At 38.2% G+C, this 22,728-nt stretch overlaps 1 protein-coding gene across 2 annotated transcripts in view; it reads left to right on the top strand.

The window, feature by feature from the left end:
• Nucleotides 1-21,750, top strand: part of grm4 (glutamate receptor, metabotropic 4) — a 391,860-nt gene extending 370,110 nt beyond the window's left edge. The window contains exons 10-12 of one of the 2 annotated variants that reach the window (XM_015342363.2): nt 13,009-13,255; nt 14,225-14,273; nt 18,523-21,750. In XM_015342363.2, coding sequence (XP_015197849.1) covers nt 13,009-13,255; nt 14,225-14,232 — 255 coding nt within the window. In that variant the 3' untranslated portion in view covers nt 14,233-14,273; nt 18,523-21,750. The remainder of the gene's footprint in view (nt 1-13,008; nt 13,256-14,224; nt 14,274-18,522) is intronic. The other variant, XM_006628340.3, reaches the window with a different exon arrangement.
• The last annotated feature ends 978 nt before the right edge of the window (nt 21,751-22,728 follow it).

The following is a 22,728-nucleotide window of genomic DNA, read 5'->3' as shown; positions in this document are numbered from 1 at the left end:
AGGTGTGAAGTCTTGTGTGTCTTGTCATACATTGTATATATTTTGTTTATTTTAAACCACAGTGAATGGTATGGAGGGTGCACAGAATATATTGTCTAACAGATTTAATTTCAAAGTCTCCCTTAAGGAAACCCTGAATATCATATTGAAATGTCTAGAGACTTCATAGGCTGCTGTTTCAAAACAGTTTAAGTTTGAGAGGTCATTAAGAACACATTTATGAATTGCATCACAATGTATTTTAAAATAGTAATTTTGTGTAGAAAATAACCTGGTGGGGTTGCCTTTTATGTTGAAAACCAAATGTATTTTTGACCTACATGAACATTGGCTGTTCCTATATGATGCTTTTGCAACTGCTAATTTATCAATCAAAACATATTTTTGCTTTGTAGCAAAAATACAGTAAGTGCTAAATCACTGCAAAGTAATCGTTGAATGCTTTGTTTTTCTGATTTGTTCTGATATTTCAGTACCATGTCAATCTGAATTATTTCCCTGGTATCTTCTATACTGACTAAAGTTTTTAAGGGCACTTTCAGTTAATTTCTCATTACATGGATGGACTGATATGTAAATAAATTGATATTGATATACTGGCAAAATTCTCTTCCAGACCAATACTTTTACATTGAAAGGAATGAAACTGAAATTTAAATAAGGAATGACTCATATTGTATACTGCATATTTGTTAACGGTTAAAGAAAGACTGAACTAAAAGGGAATAATAAGTTCATGACTTTGGCATTTCATGATGCTCAGGAAAAATTGCTAAATGCAGGGGACTGGTAACACTAGAATCCTTATATCTGTAAATTCTCAAATAATGAAACTTGGGCAAATGTGTCAGAATGATAGCGCAGCTAATCTTATTATTGTATTAACACTTTTTTAGGAAAGCAGGCTTTGAAGCACAGATTCAGATTATCTCTCCCTGCTCATCAGTCTTACATTATGTCTCAGCAAAGTCTTGACAAATGTAATAATACTTTTGTCAGGATCTCATTAGTCCTTTGGCTGGAGATTGACAGGTATGTAATTAGACATGGATGGTTTGAAAAGGCAGGGGGAAGGAAGAAGCTTCAGGAGATGACACAGGCTGGCATATGCAGTAGCTGCTCGCTGACATTGTGACATTATCCCCCCCCCAACCCCGATATTCTGATACACCTCTGTGTACAGCAAGAGTTGAGCTGCATGAATAGAGGACAAGGTGCTGGTGGTGTCGTAAAATATGTTCAAAAGTAAATAACAACTCTCCTGCAGCTGCAACACATAGAGGACGTGATGTGACAAGTGTGTGATGGAAACTAAGAGAGGTTAAGAGAATAATTCTATTTTTGAAGATGAAAAAATTACATAAGAAAGGATACTTGACTCATCAAATCAGGAAAAGAATGGACCAATGATGCTTGTTTTCCGCAACTAACCAGTCTCAGAAGCTTATCCAACCATTTCCTGAAGAATCCCGGGAGCTGGCTTCGACCACTCAGTTTTGTGGCTGTTTCTTATTGACTCCAGTCAGTTCTGATTTGTCAGTTCAAACAAATCCACATTTTTGCTCCCTGGAGTACTGCATGAAGGGCAATTTTTAAGTGAAACCTGAAGAAAAATTAAATATAACAGATTCAGTTCTGTCAGAAGCTGAAGAGGAAAAGTTGTCTGCTAGTCTCTCTATAAGCATATGTGATGAGAGTGATACACAGGATCTACACAGGACTGCTATTCTTTGCAGTCTTTAAATAATTAACTTAGTTTTATGGTCTTTTTCCCTGAAAATAGTGGCTTGCTTTATCCCAGTGAGGGGGTGACAGCAGCCCCAACTGGGGGATATTAAGTTACTGGGGTTTTGTTCATGAGTGAGGTTGGCCAGCGGATTGGTACAGTGGCTGCAGTAATGGGGAGGCTGTACCAAACCATGTTGGTGAAGCCTGAGCTGAGTTTCTGGACAAAGCTCTTGGTTTTCTGGTCAATCTAAATCCCTATCCTCATTTTCTTTGGGTAGTAACGGAAAGAATGTGATCAGGCTACAAGTGGTGATATAAGGTTTCTCCTTGAGGCATCTGGAGTCACTCTCCATGACAGGGTGAGGAGCTCTGCAGCCCAGGAGGACCTTGGGATAGAGTCACTGCTCCTCTGGATTGAGAGAGGCCACATGAGGTGGCTTAGATACAGTATCTGGTGAGGATGCCCCCCTTGGCACCTGCCATTGGAAGTGTACCGGGCTTGGCCTACTGGAAAGAGAATCAGCACACACTGGAAGGATTATATTTCTCAGATTGCCTGGGAAGTGCCCCAGGAGTAGATGAAGACTGGAAAGGAGAGGTCTGCCCTGTTCAGCCTGTTACCATCATAACCCTCACCAGAAGTAAGAAGTTAGAAAGTGGATGGATGGATGGATTGTCTTTTTCACAGAAACTGGAACTACAATACAATGTGAAGCTAAAGGGAATCTATCTTTCTTAAGATGGAAGCTTGTATGTACAGTATTGATTTATGTATCTAATCTAGCCATGCACAGTGCACTTTGAATTTATTTTCAGAATCCTGACAGTAAGTCTTTTGGACATTTGAAGGACTTCACTAGTAGATCAATATAAAAACTATTGCTGGCAACACAGTTTTGTTTTCTAGTTAGCTTATAGAATATTTCTTTTTCACAAAGATGACCAGGAATGTACAATAACTCCTTGGCATGCTGGAAAAAGGCTAATATAGATTGTTATTGCCATCACGTATGTCCTGAAAAGAAATAGAGGTGTTGGTTTTCTCCAATTATTTAGCTTTTCTAATACTGTATGGATATGCAGACTCAAACCATTCTGCAGAACGAAAAGACAAGGAAACTGATTGAGGCAACAAAGGCTGACAGTAGAGAAAGACAGGTAAATAAGCTTCAATATTAAAATCCCTCTTGAGTCTTTTCTGATGCCTGTTTTTCTGTCCATGCTTTTATCAGGGCAAAGGTTCAACGCCCAGTCATAATAATTTATCTGTCATCCTGTCTCTGGATAAGTGTGATGAATGTTAATACAGCCTTTATATATCATTTGGTCACAGTGTGTTTTACTACAGAGATATCTATAAAATGTGACCACACTGTAACCAAGTAAATATGACATTTGATAACCTGGAGACTTGATTTAAATCGTGTGCCTTTATTACTCTGTGAGATGAGGAGGGGGATTAATAAAATTGTTCTTGCTAGCAAGTCAGACCTGCTCCTCTTTCAACCCAATTCAGAATTCTTAAGCTTTCCATAGTATGACAATTATAACACTCTGAACACCAAACCCTGTCTTTTAATAGGGCAGTGGAAAGGTTCTTAGCCTCCAAGAAACTACCGTATGAATCTACAGTAGGCTTTTTATGTTATTTAATTTGTTTCAACATGTTTGGTCTTTGTTAGCTTACTTTGTTAGAGGTTTAAATGAAAAGGTATGATCTCAGAGTAGTGTGAAATCACAAGATTAATACCCTCATTGTTTTCATTTTGTTTTGTGGTATGTTTATCAAACAGGGTGCTTTTCTGCTACCATTTAAACTATTTTAAAATCTCTGTACCATTAAACCAAACTATACCATTACATTCTTAGATTTCTGTGCTTTCGGTATTCTATAACCTTTTTATTTCCTTTTGTTTTTCTCAGAGCTTGTAAAACTGGAAAAGCTCTAACATCATTAATCTTTATCATCTTGTAAATTTAAATGTTCTTTTCTCGCAGTATGCCAAACTCTTTTCTGTTAAGCTTAGGCGAAATTCCATGTTTAATTAAATCCTTAAGCGTAGGTACTGTATGTTGTAAGGTTCCTTTAACCACGTATTGTTACCACTATTATAGATTTACCTTACAACCTTGTCTTTGGATTGTGGGAGGATTGTGTAGAACATGGGGAGAACATGTGGAGAAATGAAACTACAGATACTGTAGTATCCCAGGGTCCCAGCACTGCAAGGTAGCAATGCTAACCACCATGCTATACATTTTAAATAAAATATTGAGTTTAAATTAAACATAAATACATTATTTTGGACTGGTGTCCCATCCAGGGTATATCCCGCCTTGCAGGCAATACAAGGCCATGTTTCCGCTCAACCTGGATAAAAAAAAAATGGATGGATGCATCATTTTATAATTTCACAAAATGGGACACCATTGGACCAAAGTACTGTATCTAGGTTTTAAAATGATGACACAATTGTATTCCAGAATTCAGTTAGACAACCAAACTTTACAGAACATATGGTGATGGACCGGTAAATGTTAGATTTAAAATGTATTTATATAGTGTTTCGTTTTCTACTGATATTATTTTATTAAATATAACATCTTTGTGTGTGAAAACACACTGATACATTGATGGTACTCATGCAATGAAAACAAAACACAAGGACTAGTTAAGTTAGTTTGGTTGGATTTTGTTAATCCATTGGGTACTGTTGTGTTGTTTCTCATTTGTTTTGTACCAAAGGAAAAATTGCAGACTATACTGTTATTTATCAACTGACGTTAGGCATTGGTTTTAGAAATGATTTAAGCATCTGACACTGTTTTGAACAAGTGTGTCATCAAAGGACAAGAATGTTTTGATTCTGGTTACTGTGTGTGAGGGTTTTGAAAAACGTCTTATCCCTGAAAGAAAACAGGCATTTATTATTGTATGGAATACCTCCAAGCTGTTGTATTTTAGAGTACAATACTAAATCAGAACCAAGACCTATCAGAAAAACTAATAATCCATCTACCATCAAGTCCATGTAGGGATCATTGGAAATCAGAACTCACTTGAATAGTGAATGGACTTCTAACAATGTTGCAGGAAAGATTGTTCTGCTGTATTAGTGCAATATAATAATAGTTATACAACTAGGGTTTCCAGTGCTGGGAAATGTTGTCACAATGAGGGTTGATTGACAATCATATCTGTACATTATACTGGATGTGTCTCCCACTAGAACCATTAGAGAGAGCCTGCAACATGAGAACTGACATACAGTCTGACCCTCCTGAATGAGGCCAAGATGAGCTACTCAGCGACACAAAATAATATGCTACTTTGCTTTAACTCTTAATTAATTGTATGTTGAATTAAAAGTTTTGGACTTCTGCAGTGATTACCATACCTAACCTAGCATTACCTAATGTGGCTTAGATTAGTTAAAGTTTTGAAAACGGGCTACAATGTTCTGTCCGCTTTTGGAATCTTTTGGCAGCAGCTGGGAGATGCTGCTATCAAATCAGTTCAACTGTTGAATTTCAGGATGACAGGGATCAGTGAGATGACATGTCATTGATACTGACCAGAGTTGTGTTTCACATACAATTCTCAATGGCGGAGAATGTTGTGTCAATGCTGTGAGATCTTCTAAGCAGTTCCCCATGACTGCACCTAAGGATAGCTCCTTGAAAGTGATGGATCATTCTTTGCTTTATATTACACACTTTGTGGCATACCACAGTGATAAAATGATAAACAAACTTGGATTCCTCATTTTTGTCAAATCATTTCACACATTCAAAATGTCACCAAAAGTACTGACTGCTTACAACATTGTTTGTCCACACTGATCATTCTACAAAGATCATTTTCAGAAATCAAATACTGCAGACATTTTACAGCAAATATTTGCAGAGAAATAAGAATTTTCAACATTTACGTCTGGTCATGAGATGCACCACACTGCCAGGGATTAAAAACTATATTTTTAAGGGATGAGCATATTTGAAAGGGTTAAGACAGCTTGAAATTTCTAAATGCTATTGTTAAATTACTAGTGTTAAATTTAGTAATTATACTAAATGAAATGTATTTAACTATCTTATAAAAATGCACCTGTTAGCTGACATGGACTACAGTACCTCCTGATAACATGAGGAGCTGGTTTGAAGAGAAGAGAAAGATTATTATTTTTTTAACTCTCTCTATATTGTCCTTAAAAATGTAGTTTCTGGTCACTGATACTGATGGTGTGTGTCTCAGGCTTTGCTTTAGATAGGCTATGCTCATGTCGAAAACCTGTGATTATTTCTAATTTTTTCAGCTGCTCAAAATTGCTAGTTCTGAGTAAGGGGATGTGAGTGACAATAATCAATCCTTCCATCCATTTTACAATCAATTTGTTTAATTCTGGGTCACAGGGGGTGCCCGGGCCTATCCTTGCAAGTGATGGCACAAGGCAGGATACACCCTGGATGGAATGGCAACCCATTGCAGGACACACACAGTCACGCCAAGACCAATTTTCCCAAAAGCTAATTAATCTACCAGTATGTTTCTGGATTGTAGGAGGAAACCAAAGCACCCAGTGGAATCCCACACAAACATGGGGAGCATGTACAAGCTCCACACAGACAGCACCACAGTAGTTGATCCCAGAGCCCCTCTGCTGCAAGGCAGCAATGCTAGTCACCATGCCACCTTGCTGCCCAAGTCACAATAATCTGAAACATCAAATTTACACAAGCTAAATTAAGATCTTTATTTCCCTGAAATGTTTTTTTTTTTCCCGGAAGCAGGGCTTTGGCACTTTCAGCATATTGCTTCACTCTTCAAGCAGTCATCACAATGTACTGTATTTTTCATTTTGCCTCATGGATTTCAGATTGCTACATGAATCAAGTGACCTTTTTGTGAGATGCCACGCGATACAAAAATATTTGCTATGTCAAAACACAATAATATTTGCTCTGACAAAATTATCCACAACAGCTGTAATACAGCAGCTCCAGAAATAAAAAGACTTCATCTTAACCATTTACCCTGCAAAGCATTGCAATCAGCTGAGGTCTAGTCTTGCCTGCTCTCCTACTATGTCATATTGCCATTGCACATACAGTAGCAATACATTTGACTAGAATCTGCACCTAATACAAATTGTTAAAAGTTGTGTCATGGCTTACAGTGAACGTGTAGACATTCTGATTCATGTTTTGTCGATATTTGCACTAATAAAACTCAAATCATTCAAAACAGAATTCATTCAGTTAAAAAACAGGTATTTAAAAATAAAATAAATGATTATAAATTCTACGGGTTCATTTAGATTTAGTCAATGTACAGTATGACTCTGTGATATGGGTTTTACCAAGTTATCAATTCTCAATTGAGAATGAGCTTTGGAAAATAATTCTTTTTTTGCTTCCTTGATCACATTTTACACCTTTCATAGTGACCATCCCTGTGCCAATTGGGACCGGGAGAGAATTAGCTCAAGAGTCACAAGAGTCTGTAAGGTTACCTGGTAGCTAAGAGAATACCCTGGCTGACTGATTATAACCCTGCAGTGCAAAGTCAATTGTTAGTCACCATCTGCAAAATGCCAATACAAATGTCTGTTGATGTAACCCAAGACCAGACTTGCAAAATCTGGATCATAAAGTTACTATCCTTTGCTTGGAATGAACACCTTCACTTGTTGAGACACACAGAAGAGCAAAAACGTTGTGAGAAAAAAAAACTGCAGGATGTTAGATGCATTGATTTGCTCTATTTATCTGCATGAACTATTTTTTTAAGTCTCTTTAACAGGCTTAAAAAAACTAAAAAAGTGCATGCCACATTTGTCTGATAGGCCTAATAGATCACAATTAACAATAATTAGTATGTCCTATGGCAGCTTTGCAGTGATCTGTAACAGAGTAAATGATGGGGGCACTGCTATAATACAAGGAAGGAAATAAGGCATTCAATTACTATCACCTTAACAAAAGGAATGTCTCCTACCGCTCATCCAGTACGTTTCAAGTTCTGGCACAAGGCAATTCAATTCTTGCCATTTCACAAATGTGAACCACAGGCCTACTCTTTTGAATGCATCAATTACCATTACTCTGAATTTAGGGTTTTTGTAAAATAAACCTCATAGTGAAGGCAGTTCTCTTTTGAACAGATGGAAAAAGTAGTACTATATTGTAAGTACATAAAGGAACTCCCATATTACAGAGACTGAAGTTCTACAGTATATTTATCTAAATAAAACTACAAGTAGTCAAAAGAAAATGCAAAGACTTACACTGTAAAATTTTATTAAATACTTTACATGTGTGATGAGCAACCCTGGTTTTCATTCAAGTTAGTTACTTAATTGAACTAATTATTTGGGCAACAACTATTTTTAGGGGTTCAAATAAGGAGCTATGTCAGCACGCATGCCGCAAAGGAGCAAGTAGAAGTCAATTCTATGGGGACATTTTTTGGCAATCCTAATATTTCGGCAGTGAAGCTTCTTCAGATGGTTTAGCAAGGGGGTTCAAAGAACCACAGAAATCTAGGAGGCAAATTCCAGGAAAAATTGCAGAAGGTTAAAAACTCTATTTGAATATAAAGATTTAGATACAAATTGGAAAATAATTGGAAGGTGCAAACCTAGTTTATGGATAATTGTGGCACCTGGTATCTTATATAAGGTTGCAGACAAAAAAGTCAGTGTAATCATGGCTGGGACAGGTAAAATGGGGAACTTGAAATCGACATGGATTGATCTTTGATTGTCAATATAGTGACAATATCCTGGAAAGACACACCCAGTCTCTTTCCTGTTTCAGCAATTTAAATATCTGAACACTTTCTGCAAGATGTACAATAAATGAGCTGCTAGACAAACATGATGTATTGAGCGATCTTGAAATGGCCAGAGGGGATATACTGTATACAGTATGGTTGTGCTGCTGAATAGATATTTGCAGGGTAGTAGCAGCTCCTGTTGCAAAAAGGTGCCTGATATGAATGGTGGCAGGGGAAGTTAAGGACAAGTGAACAAGTGGACAATTAGAAAAGTGTGTATGCTAAGCATATATAATAACAAGTTGTTCAGCTGGGTAGCTGCATCAGCATGTGTATGCTGCAAAGGAACACGTAATAGGTTTATTCCATGCTGAAAAAAAAGAAGAAAGAAGGAAAACAATCTGCAATGTAGATGGCTCTCTCCCTTTTTCACAGTTCCTTCAGCTACGATGATTATGCAGCGACGACATCGACTTCCAGAACCAAGCCCTCAAAATGTACTCCTTTTTCATCAACAGAGGATACCCCAGCAGTGTTATTAACAGGGCCCTTGCCCGAGCCAAAAACACCCCTCGGACCATCAACTCAATCAGGAACTCACATCGTAACAACCGCATTCCTTTGGTGCTTCCCTACCACCCCAACATACTTCTTATCCTCAGGACTATTAACGACAACTTTTCCATCCTACAGGATGTTCCCTCCATTGGGGCCCTCTTTTCTGACCATCCCATTATCTCATATCGCCGACCACATAATCCGCGCAACCTTCTTGTTCACAGCTCCCTTGACCGCATTCAGCAACCATCCACACCAGGCACTTTCCCTTGCAACAGAGCTCACTGTATCACCTGCAAGTACACATCTAACACCACACTCATTCAAGGCCCCTCAGGACAATTCCGGATCACCCAGATGGCATCTTGTACCTCCAGCAGCCTTATTTACTGTATCTTTTGCAGTAAATGCCAAGCCATCTACATTGGAGAGTGTTTTCCTTCTTCCTTCTTTTTTTCAGAATGGAATAAACCTAATACTTGTTCCCATATAATAACAATGCCATCTCATGAGACAAAATGAGTTTCATTTCTGTCTTGCAATCTATAATGATAGTAGAGCATTATTAATGCAGTGCAAACAGCTTGATTCTCAATTACCTCTACTATTATTAATAATGTTTATAAACACCATTTTCATATAAAGAAAATTGTAATAATGTACAACTATGTGTAAATAGTTTATTATTCATTTATGAAGTCATGTCATTTACCAAACCACTTTATACCGTATGGTGTCACGGCAATCTGGAGCCTACTTGGCAAGCAATGAGTGCAAGGCAGGGTACACCCTGGATGGGGTGCCAGTCCATCGCAGAGCAAGTGCAAGCCAATAATACATGGGGACAATTTGGAGGCCACAGTAAAGGCAGAAGGTGGAAAGTTCGCCCGGACACCGGGATAACTCCCTACTCTTATCTAGAAATGCCCGGGGATCTTTAATGGCCTCTGAGAGTCAAGACCTCGGTTTAACGTCTCATCCGAAAGACAGCGCCCCCTACGGTATAGTGTCTCGGCCACTAAACTGGGGCATTAAGATTTACACAGAAAGTAGGGTGAGCGCCCCCAGCTGGTCCCACTAACACCAACTCCAGCAGCAACAATAGCTTCCCAGGAGGTCTCTCATCCAGGTACTGACCAGGCTCAACCCTGCTTAGCATCAGTGGGTAGCCAGTTGAGAGCTGCAGGGTGATATGGCTGCTGGCTCTCGTTTGTGAAGTGTTATGTGCATTTTCTTAATTGAGGTACTAACATTTTCTCTGCACCTCTATAAAGTGCAGGTCTTGCAAGTCTTGTTGGGTGACATACTAGTAGCAGAGTACTTGTATATGAGAAATTAACAGAAACTTTCACCCTGTACTAATATAATGAAGTTGAAGTTTCAACTTAAATATGAAGGGAAGTATAGTAGAAATGTCAGGAATATAAAGAGTTGGTTGGTCTTTGGTTGATTTGCCATGTGACAGGGAAGTACTTCTGTGTAAATAGACAGTCTTCAATATCCATTTCAATATCTGTTGGCCATGACAACAGAGGGAGAATGATGGCTGTACTCACTGCTATTGTTACCAGAGAATTACTCTGCTACTCCAGCCTCTCTCCCTACTCTATAAACTATCTAATTAATGTGACTTTGTTGTGAAAATGCGGGAACAAAGTGAAAAAACAAACAAACAGCAGCAGAATAATAACCCCACCAGCCTCTAAATGTTCCATGAAACATGAAATTTTCATAAGATTATTTGTTTTTATGGGGAATGCTAAGAGCAACACAGAACGTGAATCCACAGTGAATGAAATAATTGACTAGACTGGGGAAAGTGTTTTAAGGTTGATGAAGCAGCGATATTAAACTCAGCATTGCAGAAAATTAACAAACAAGAGGTGGTCACAGCAGCTCGGCTACGTGTGTGGGGGAATGAAAAAGAAAATAGGAAAAAAAAGAAAAGGAAATAGAGATTTGATTACAAGATGCTCTGAGATGTGCTCTGGTGGCTGTGAGAAGGAATTAAAAGACTGCATTGGGGAGTGAGCAGCTCCTGTCCACATCCCTGTGCTTTATAAAGAAGTCATACTCCAGATCCTTAGAGGAGGTGAGACAGCAGTAGCTCTAAGATATTTGTTAAATCCACAAGTACAAGTCACAAGCTCTGTGTTATCTGGGCTAATGCTAACCACAGGCTCCAGAACACTGGGATTATCCATGCTATCAATGGCTAAGATATTTATACACCTTCATCTATTTTACAAACTATTCCAAATTTCAGCAAGCATTTTGCGTACTTGTACTGTAAATACTGTATACAGTATACTCAGTATCATTCCTGAAGTGCACTCTGGGGTTATTTTTTCCAGTCATCTGCAATTATAATAATCCATAGTAGGTTGATTAGTTATCTTTAAATCCTCAGTTGTGAAAGACTAGGAAAAATATCCAATCAACTATTTTGTTTAAATAAAAATGCCAGTTGAAACCAGTCTGATTTAACAGTCTGATTGAATCAGCTTACTCATTTTTGCTTATTAGACCAGCATTCTAAACCTTTATACAGTAACACTAAGCACCCAATTTCTTAGCTCGTACTAAATCAATAGCCTGTGTCTCTTTTTTACAGCTCAAGATTTATGCAATCAGTTGTCTTTTTTTGTTTTTTCACTCCCTAGTTTTTAATAATTGAGACATTGAAGACTAACAAACTTGCTTACTTGCTACTGCTGACATTATGTACATCCTGGAATAGTATGGAGATAGTGCTATAAAGATGTCCAAAGCGATAGCTTGTGTTTTTATTTTTTAATAACATCTGGAATCACCAGTTTTTTTTTGTTACACGCAACTGATTTGAAATTGAGTTCATTGCCATCATGTCTCAGCTCACAGCTTTATAGAAGGTCAGAAGTGTGGGCAGACTCCTTCAACTTCCACCTCTAAGACCTCATTCTTTAGCACATCACAGGCAGCGCAGCCAAGTGTACAGTAGGTGTGCTGCTGACAGCCAAGACAGCCCTGGTCCCACCTTACACTCAGTGGTACTGGTGCTAGGGGAATCCCAGTTAGTCAGCTTGTGACATAACCCAGGCTTGAATCCTCAATTTCTGGTCCTAGAGTGCAACCTGCACTCAAGTGAGTGCCATTACTTGTTAAGCCCCTCAGGAGGCCCATCTTGTATTTAAAATCCATTTGTGGCCTAGGTGAGACATGCGTGATGGCCATTGCTATGGAGATTATTAGCCAATTATTCCATTAGTATTCCATTTCATATCGTAGATAGAACACAACTGCATTTTGCATTTTTACTTTGTGAGCCAAAAATCTATTATAGAAGAAATCAAGCACTCCAGACATCATTGTGTTTCTCTGCTACCCTGGATAATAGAAGACCTAAACGATTTGAACACAGTAATGCTTTCAGAATGCTCTCAGCTAGCAATGAAGAGGCTCTTGGGGTCAGAATGTTGGCCATTATTGAGTCGATTATCAGCAAGGAGTCAGCAAAGTGGTCGTAATACTGTGTAAGCATACAGCATCACAATGAAATAAACTCATTGTATAACAGCACAGATTAAAGAATGAATAGAAATTGGGACTATTTCTTACATAGCTGGCCATTTATTACCAAAAATAATGGTGAATCAGGTAGTAATGACATTTTGCAAATGTGTTCCAGGGGTGCCATTTTTCAAAATGATTAAATGCTCTGAAACCTTCATATAATATCAGTAAATGCTTGTTAAACAAGGAAAGATGATTGTTGCCAAAAACAAAACAAAACAATGCAAGCCTGCACCTTATTCTGGTAAACCAAGCAGAAGCTTCAGTAATAACAAGACAGACTACCCTGTACAGTGAAGTGAAACCTACATCGTTCATTTACAAACACTGGTGTCAGGTGAATGGTAATACAGTATGTTGCAATGAGCATTTGTGTTTCTCTGGTCTCTCAGATGTACATCCAGACGACCACTCTGACGATCTCAGTCAGCCTGAGTGCCTCGGTGTCTCTGGGGATGCTCTACATGCCGAAGGTCTACATCGTGCTCTTCCACCCTGAGCAGAATGTGCCCAAACGCAAGCGCAGTCTGAAGGCTGTGGTGACGGCAGCAACCATGTCCAACAAGTTCACCCAGAAGGGCAGCTTCCGGCCCAATGGAGAAGCCAAGTCCGAGCTGTGCGAGAGCCTGGAAACACAAGGTGATCAAGACAGGAGGGGCAGCTTCTATCCCTAGTACTGTCATATTAACATGATTAGACCTGACCTAGAGAAAACATGGCTGCAGCAAAATGAGTTGAGACAGCTACACCTGTATCTCGTTATCATAAGTGGTCCTTGAGAAAACTGATATTTTTTTAACATTGGGCAGTAAGCACTGTAAAAAAATGAAAGCTCTTTTAAGGGGAGTAGAGACATGCTTATTGTAACATGACAGAAGTTTTTACGTGTATTGGACCTGCTTAAACAAAACATCATGCCATGTACTAGGGCAACACTGACTTTAAGTTAACATTGGTTCAGCTTAGACTCTGTTTCTGAAGGTTGTTTAATTGAGATTACTTTAATTAGCCATTCATTTACTAGCAAGGGGTTTATTAAGCACACATATTATAATAATAACATGAAATAAGTTTACAGTATGATGCAAGTCTAACTCATTATGTTAGTTACCTTCCTGAAACATTTGATCATATTGTATATTCAGGTCTTTAATACTGTAGCTGCCAGTACACAGATGCCAATAGATTGCCCGCAGCTCTGAAGGGCTGTGGCTCTGTACCATATCGAGAGATAATGGTTTTCAAATCTGATTCAGCAAAAACTACCCAGAATGTGGTCCAAACATCTTGTAACAGTTTCCTTCTTCTTAGAAAAATACCCTGTGTATGGAGTATACTGACGCTCAAGTTTCAAACACTTAGTGATTTTGCACTGTGCCTTTTGGGGATTATCGTATCCATAAATTTCTGGGTTCCAAAATAAACCCATTCACCCTCTCAAACAACGCACTGACCTTTAATTATCAGAAAAGCAGTTCAGAAAGCAAGAAACAGAGCGTGAAATTGAGGACGTGTGGTCTTTAGTCTCCTAGCCTAACTGTGAGTCCTTTTCTTGCTTTGAGTTTCAAAGGCCCATTGACTAACTGCGACCTTCTGTGCTTGTACTAGCTTGCTGAAGGAAGGAAACGCTGTGAGTGGCTCTGACTTATGAACTAAGGTAATTGAGACACAGCCTGACTCTCTTCTGCTTTAGCAGCCTTTTTAGAAGATTAGGTTCACCTGCCTAAGTGACCTAGCAGTTTTGGGAAACAGGTGCACCTGACCCAACAAATCTGATACCAGGTGCTCTGTAAGGAGCCAAAATGTTACATTAGAATGCTTGAGGTCCGGTGCATCCTTGTGATGTAACGCATACATCCCTGCATATGTCCCTTTTTCAACCCACTAACAATTCAGGAGCACAAGTTAGGATGGGGACATGGATTTCCATGTTGATGGAGAAAGCATCAATCTACCCAAAACTGAGGAACAATTGATAACCCTGCTTCCCCCCTAATTTGCTTCTCTCATTGACAAACTGAGGAATTTGCTATAATAAGGCATACAACAACAATAAGAGGGGAGAGAGAAAGACAGATGGGACTGCCAACTCCAATTCTTTCTGGACCATCTATTTTTTATCTGGAGCTCGCAGTGCATAAATATTTAAATAGGGTTCATTTATCACTGCTACTCAGGGGGAGGAGAGCTGGGTTCAATATAAAGAGCACCCTCCTCCTTTGCTATGCAGCTGTCAGCAACTGGCCCTGGTCAGATTTATCCAGGCTGACTCATAGAATGAGCTAACACGGGTCTCGACAGGATTGGTGGCAGTGTGCTGTGATTACACAGCAGCCCAGCCAAGCTGATGACGGAGACTTTGTGATTAAAAGATTCCTCCTTCCTTTCTTACTCTGCCCTCATGAGAATCACCAGGAGTATCAACAGGAGCTTGCCCTGAGTAACGTCTCCCTGACCCTGGTCAGACTGGCTGCCAGATGATCAACGTGATGCAGGACTCGTCATTGCATTTCTGTTCATCCTCGGGGGCATTTTTTCTGTGCATGGGAGAAAGCGAAATATTTTCTTGTCCTTTCTCTTCAGATCTATTTTGATAATTTTCACAAGTGACTTCAAAGCAATGTGCTGTTGCATTCAGCGTCACTGTAAAAATCTGTGTCTATGACTACATTTGTAAATGCGAAGAACTGGCAGTGACTTTTTTATCATAAGTAGCATGAAAATGTGTTAGAGTATCTATTAATCCAACAAAAACATAGCATGACACCCATTTTATAGTTGAGTTAGAAAATGGCTAAACTTAAAACGTAGTATCCAAAAATGCAGCTTTTGTTACAGAAGGCAGATATTACATTTTCTTAACAGCAAACAGAAGCAACTTTTCCTCTCTCTGACTAAGTCTGATTTGGAATTTAATGCCATTTGCCACATGTAATTATGCCAACAAAAGATATGTATTTCCCTGCTCATGGAAGAGCCAGAACTTATCCCGGCAACCAATGGGCGCAAGGCAGGATACACCCTGCCAGTCAAGATGCCAGTCCATTGAAGGGCAGACTGACACAAACAAAGACACGCACACACTCACAACAGGGTCAATTAACATATCAATATGTCTCTGGACTGTGGGAAGAAACCGGAGCACCTGGAGGAAACCCACACCAAAGTGGGGAGAACATACAAACTCCCCACAGACAGCACCCCAGGTCTGGAAATGTACCCATGGCTCAAGAGCTGCAAGGTAGCAATGCTGATCACTGCACCACCATGCTGCCCCAACAATTTCATTGGAAAGTAAATTATGCCTGATTGTAAAATGGGTAATGTACATTATGTTCAATTTTCTTCTTTTCCATTTCGAATTACACAAAAATAGATATGGTTAATTATCATCTGCATGACATTTGTTTCTAGAACAATAGTGAATCTGCCCAAATTTCTCAACGAGGGAATTGTGGCAGTTGATGGCCATTAGTCACTTGTTTTCTCAAATTTTAAAGAACGTAAAATCCTTGATGCAAAGCAGGCACTTTTTTGTAAAGCCATCAATGTGTAAAAAGGATCTTAGATAGTCAAATGTCAAAATCTGTTTCATTTCTCATTCTTTCTAAAGCAGATTGGGAATGAATATTTATGAGCATGAATGCTGCTGCTGTTTTCTTCAGTCTTGCCAAGTCCCCCCCTTTAAGATAGACTTGTGGCTCAGTCACTGGTCTTTCACTTCAAGTAATTCAGTTATTAAAAGATGTGGGGCCAAACTAGAATGAAAGACCCTCTCTGAAGAGGAATGTTAGATTGACACCTGAGCATCGATCCTGTCAAAAAACATTATTTTTCTTATTACAGGAAAAAGGGAATATATTTTGTTTGTGGTGACTTAAATAAAGAAAAGCAATACCATTGTTTGTCTTTAATGCTGATCATATTATGTCTTTTGCAGAGATGATTGTTATAGTCTTAAGCTTTAATGTTTCTTAAGAGCATACAGGTGTCATGAAGTCAAAGCAACACATACCCATTCTGTTAAGCACGGCCAATTTATGTTAAATCAAAATGCCTGGTGTAAGATAGTTTCTAGGTTAGATGGGCTGACAAGATAAGGGAAGAAATATTTGGAGATGACTGAAAAAATTTCACCGTTACATGTTAGTGCATACCAGTGTTGTTTCCTTTGTGTATAGTGACTTTAGTAAGTGCTATAACTCTATTTTAACACACAGAGCCCTTTAATGATTATCCTCCAATATAGGATAACAATACTGTACCTACAAATACAGTGTATCCTGAGGTGCTGATAAACCTGTTCTCTTCACTCAGTGTTTGTGCTTGTTTATGCACAGATGCAATACTAGTGTGGTCTTCTACTACTGTTTTATCCATCGTGTTACAAGCTAACAATTATGATAAATGATAAATCTGCATTTTGTAGTACATAAAGTAGCCTTGTAGCTTTGTGGATGTGTAGAAATGAACAAACGATGTAATTGACGAGAACTACCTGACAGTGAGTTAATTACATTTAATTGGCATATGTAATCGATTAGCTACAGCACTTGTCATTGGCTGCTCATGTGCAGCTTGAGTTGTTGGTGGCAAAGTTTTTGGACATTCTGATCGAGGCGATTTAAAGAGTGATAAATGGCAGGCTTAAGCTACTCTCATTCAAACTAAGATGGATTGAGGAGAATAGTAGCAGTCAGATGTTATAAAAAAACAAGTGGTGGAGGCTTTGAGCAAATGCCTGATGCTCCTAGAACACATACACTATAACTCCTAATTGTTTGAGATGTCAAAGGCAATTGTATAAAATTGTACATATCAGCCTTCTGCATGAGTGTCTGCACAAGGACCTGCATGATTCACATGGCACAGCTGCTAGATGCTGCTGTGTTTGTGTCTGATCCCTTTTGTGCATGTTATGTTTTTGGACTATGGTTTTTGCTTGTTTTTTAAGATATTTTTATTAGGACTTCATAAAAGTGTCAGAATATGACAGGTGGGAATGGGATTATATATACAGTATATTGTGCATATTCAGGACCTCTCCTTTTAGTGTGTCAATGCCCAGTTTTCACACACTTTGTGGAAAACTATATGAAATTGCATTGTGCTTACAGAGACAATTTTTGCTTCTCTTATCACTACATAGTGCTGCTTTCAGTCTTTTCCTTTGAATCATGCCCATCAGCGAGTGAGTAAATAAGTTTTCACTCATTCACTGCTGCCCAGACAAAGCTGAACTTCTCAGCACTTCAAACCTTGCAGTACAGGGAGGGCAGACACAAACCACATTTTTAAAATGCCTAGGAAATGCAAAAGAAGAAAAGCTAAGTGTTTCAGCTTACAAAATGTTGCAGGTTTCAATGGAGGCCGAATATGACACAGGAAAACCAGTTAGGTAAAAAACACTTTTTGAAAAGACATTTGCCATTGCTGTCTGGTTAAGTCTATAGAAAAGTACCAATTTAAGCAGCAGATATACAAAACTAGGGTGACAGCAGTGTTTTCTTTTGTTGTTGAATTAATTCTTTTTTACCCTGTACAAATCAAACCATGCTAGTTGTTCAACAGTTGCTAGCCAAGACTACTGTACACAGGAGTGTACAAATATTTCATACAATTGGCAAAGCTAAATATAAAAAATGTTTCTAATCCCATTCTACATAATTGCCCTGTTGATCCTGTTATGGTCAATTAGTTTCCTATGTTTCACTAGTTTGAAACTTGGTGAGGAAAGAATCATCTGGAGTTTTTCGTTTTTGGAACTGGAGACTAGTGTCCGCTACGATGACTTGGTGTGCATGGGTAAATCAAAGGGTTGACTTAGGCTTGAAGTATTTTGTTTCGTACTGTCCTCTCTGCATCATGGTCTCCCTCTCTGTCTCTTTCTTTTCTTCTCCTCATAGTGTTGGCATCCAAGCAAACTTACATCAGCTACAGCAACCATGCAATCTAACACCGGGGACGCCCACTCCCAGTGACAGGGTCTGACCTCGCACAGGAGAGCTCACCATGCTGAACAATGATGACTGAAAACAAGGAAAAATGGGGATTACAATAAAAAAAATTAAATTTAAATGCAAATGAAAGAGAATCAGGGGACTAGGCATGGCAATTCAATGCCACAGAAGCTGCAGGGAAAGGTCCTTGGGGGTCACTAAGGATGAGGTGGTGTCCTAGCGACCGACAGAGGCAACTGACAGCGAAGTTTCCAAGGTAACTGCAGAAGATTACTTCAGGATGGAGTTTTCCTTCTGGAGTTGATAACACAGTTTGCTTTTGTTTTCGAGATGTCTTTGCTGAAGTTGACTTGAGCTTCTTTGTGGGAACGACACCGAAACTGAAGCTGTGTTTTATTTTGTGTATGTGTGCTATTGTATTTTGCAAGCTTTGTGAACAGTAAATAACACTCCTTCTACCTGCTATGATAATACCTTGAAGGTGAAAACAGTGAAGGTAGTGAAGCCAGAATACAGGAAATTCTTGGTTTTAGCTCTTTTTGTGTTTAGGTTTTTAATCATACCAGCAGGACACCAGTGGCTGATAATTAAGGGAGGGCATTAAACCTGGAGAGCTAACCTAAACAGAGTGTTGTCTAATACTGTATGTGTCAATCCATATTCAGTGTCTGTAAGAATGATTCAGGCAATCTTAACAATTTGTATTTATTCATCATGTTTACTTGGTGAAGACAAATGATGCAAAGGATGGAACAAGCTGCTTTAAGAAAAACTGTAGAAAAAAATAAACTAAGATATTATGTCTAGGCAAAGTATTTTCATTTCAAATGAAGGCAGCAATGCCCTTTCCTGTTTCAGTAGATCTGTATTGTACATCACAGCAGGAGACCAGGAAATGAAGACAAAATGGCCTTGTAAAGAGTTGTGAATAGGAGTGTTTGTTTTACTTGGTATGTAGAAGCTGCAGCTATCTTACTCCCACCTTCACTATAGGCCAAAGTAATATTATACGCTTCAGTAATGGAACTGCTCCTGGTTTTCAATGAAGCAGCTGTGCTCATGTGGGGTTATTTCTGCTAAAGGCCCAAGGACACCTCTACTCAACAAGTGTTGAGTAGATCAACATCCACGCAAGTACTTCTGAATACATTTTTGATTGGAAATGATGGCAAGAGGATAAGGAGATTTTAACTATGAATATCTATAGCTTATCATTAAATACCATTAAATAAAAAGGCAGCATTACAGTTGGAAGTCCATATTGTCTTCAGGTTTTGGACAACCTGAACTAATAAAAATCTGACAGGATATGTGAACCATTTCTAGTCCTGCAGGTTAAGAATTGGTAATGTGCATCTCAGCTGCAGCTGTGCACTGAATAATTGTTTTGGGCATGCCTTCTATATTTGGTTTGATGCATAACCGTTTTTGTTAATAATAAATATTAAATGCAGTGAAAAGCATTTAATACTAAAATCTAGATATTACATATCATTAGCTTTTTCTTTGTAACCCTCACAAGTAATGTAAAGGATTATGAAAGCAATCAATGTAAGACTGCCTGAACAGTTGTTGTGGACATTGTATACAGATGTTTAGCATGTCTGTAAGAATACATTATGTGCACTGTGTTGTTTAAAGTGTTGGGAATGCAAAATGTCTGTGCATTTTGGTAGAATAATGTGAAAACGTGGTGTTACCTCTCCTAGTTGAATGCCCACTGACTATGCACTCTGCCTGAGTGACAGGATTTAGTGATTTTTGCTTTCGTATTTAGTCTATTGAAATCTAAGGCTTATTAACCCTAATGTAATGAAACTATTCCACTAGCACATTATATCTTAAACTCAACACTGACCCTACATCAAGCACCTTATGTAGTAGAATGTGCTTCAGGTGTAGCTCAGGCCTCTAGGCCCCACTGCCTCCCCTCTTTGTGTTAGCTAAGCCACACTGCCACCAAAATAGCCAGTCTTTCCACCAAGCAAGTAATAACAAGTAAAGGTATGAACTCAACATTGTTCACAAAACCATAGTGCACAGAGCAAATTAAATTATCCTTATATAAAACAATCTTGCCTTTGAATTTGAATCACTAAATAGCGTGATCATTTGAAGTCCTTCTTTTTACAGAATTAGTTTTATGCTTGAACCAGACTGCCTTACAACTTGCAAGGTTTTCTTCCCAGAGAATTAAAAAAAATCAGAAAGGCTGAGTTGTGTTGTAAGACTGATGGATAGGTAGGATGTATAGCTATTTTGTTTAAGAACGTTTAGGGTCTAATTCTTTTAATAGCCAAAACACTGCAAAAAATGTTTTGCAGTTGTATATTTTAGCTTTTCTCATGTTCTTTGTTTCACCTTACCCTTCTGTGTCAAAACTGGAACTTCGTTTTAGGTTTCTCTCTGGATGTCAAATCACTGTGGAGGAAATACCACAATGACTGTTGCCTAGAAGGGGGTGAAAATAAGATAACAAAGCACGAAAACAAACTCATTGCTAGGCTGTGCAAACATACTACAATACAGTCAGGTACCAAGGTATCATTTAGAAGCTATTTAATGACCACCGGGTGCTATTATCTCTTCAAAGGTTCCATTTTGCAAGACAAAACAGAGATAATTCTTACTTGTATCATCTTCATGCCACATTGTGTAAAAATGTCAGCGACCCCTAAGACCAATGGTTTTATAAGCTCCAGAAGGAAACCGGCCGAAGTTAAGATTTTTAAAATAAAACATGCGAAGGACAGAATGACTAACTTTCTGCAATATTCCGCTCTTCACTTCAACAAAACGGCAGATATTGTATTACGGCAACATCGAGAAAACATTTTTCTTTAAGAAATTAGTGGGATTGTTTGTGATTGTGTATTAAAAAAGGTTTACTGGTATTCATTTTCCCCTCTATTTTATTCTTTTCAACACTTTGTCTGTGTTGCAAAATAGAGTATGTAAGTGCTGACCAAATTAAATGGCAAGTTCATGTATGTTATTAAAATGGATTGATAATGTCTGCTTTATGTACTGACCAATTAAAAAAAAAAAACACAAAAAAAGAATTACAGTGCCTGGATATTTATGAATTATCTATAAAAATCAGACAAAAAAAGGTGTAGAGCATGTTCATTTTTATACAAAAAATATTTCTAATAAAATACTGTTTTGCAAATATGAGGTTTGTCTCTTTTTTAAGCTTTTCCATCTTCTATCAGTGAGTTAAATGTTAAGAAGCATTTTTAGTATTTTTCAATTCATTTCAGCTGACAACATAATCATCTGTCATTGTTTTGGTCTTAACATAACTGAAATGGCCACGATACTGTAAACCATGAAATGTGAAAACAGAAATCAGTGAAAAACAGGACTACCTGCAAGAAGGTGAGTGTACAAAATGGCATAGTTTGTCCATGAAAAGTATTTTAAGGGCCTCCAGTAAAGTCACAGTAGACAAAGCCTTGAGCGACAATCCCATGTAATCTGAACAGTTAAAGACAAGTCGCCTGTTGTGTTACATCATTAGTATCTGGTAGTGTGATACTGTACCTTGAAGTGTGAGTGGCTTCCTGGTGTTCATTGAGAAATTAAAATATTTTCTTAAATAAAAACTTATGTATAATTTTCAAAAAACGAATTTAGAAATGGAGACATCCACCTCCCCTCACGTTAATGCAAATCCAAACTTCTTAAAAATCTACTGAAACTAATTTTCTGTGCACTGAAAACTAAACTCCTGTGCTTTAACAACTTCTATTAAAACAATCTTCAAAACTGGTGCTACCCCAAATCATCTCCTACATTACAATCATACTGTACCTTTAGATATACCTCCAAAACCACTAAACATTTGTGAGAATGTCTATAGCTTCTTATGCAATTAATGAGTTAAGCACACCCAGATAAACTATATTTTAATGCCTTTTTTAGTGACACACTCATATTTATCATAATGGGATTCCTCCCACACTCTAAATTGTGTGGCACAAATGAACACATTACTTGAACATAAACTGTCAGATAAACGAGTGCTCTTTCTAATTATCACGAGGCAAAAATATAGGAGTTATATGAAATAAACATATAGGCAATCTCGAAGATTGTGTTTTGTGTTTGCAACTGTGCCATAATTATATTTATATTCTTTATTATTGT

The sequence above is a fragment of the Lepisosteus oculatus genome, chromosome 5, assembly GCF_040954835.1.
Source record: "Lepisosteus oculatus isolate fLepOcu1 chromosome 5, fLepOcu1.hap2, whole genome shotgun sequence".
Classification (NCBI taxonomy): domain Eukaryota; kingdom Metazoa; phylum Chordata; class Actinopteri; order Semionotiformes; family Lepisosteidae; genus Lepisosteus; species Lepisosteus oculatus.
Note: the sequence above shows the minus strand (reverse complement) of the source record. Positions and strands in the feature narration are given on the sequence as shown.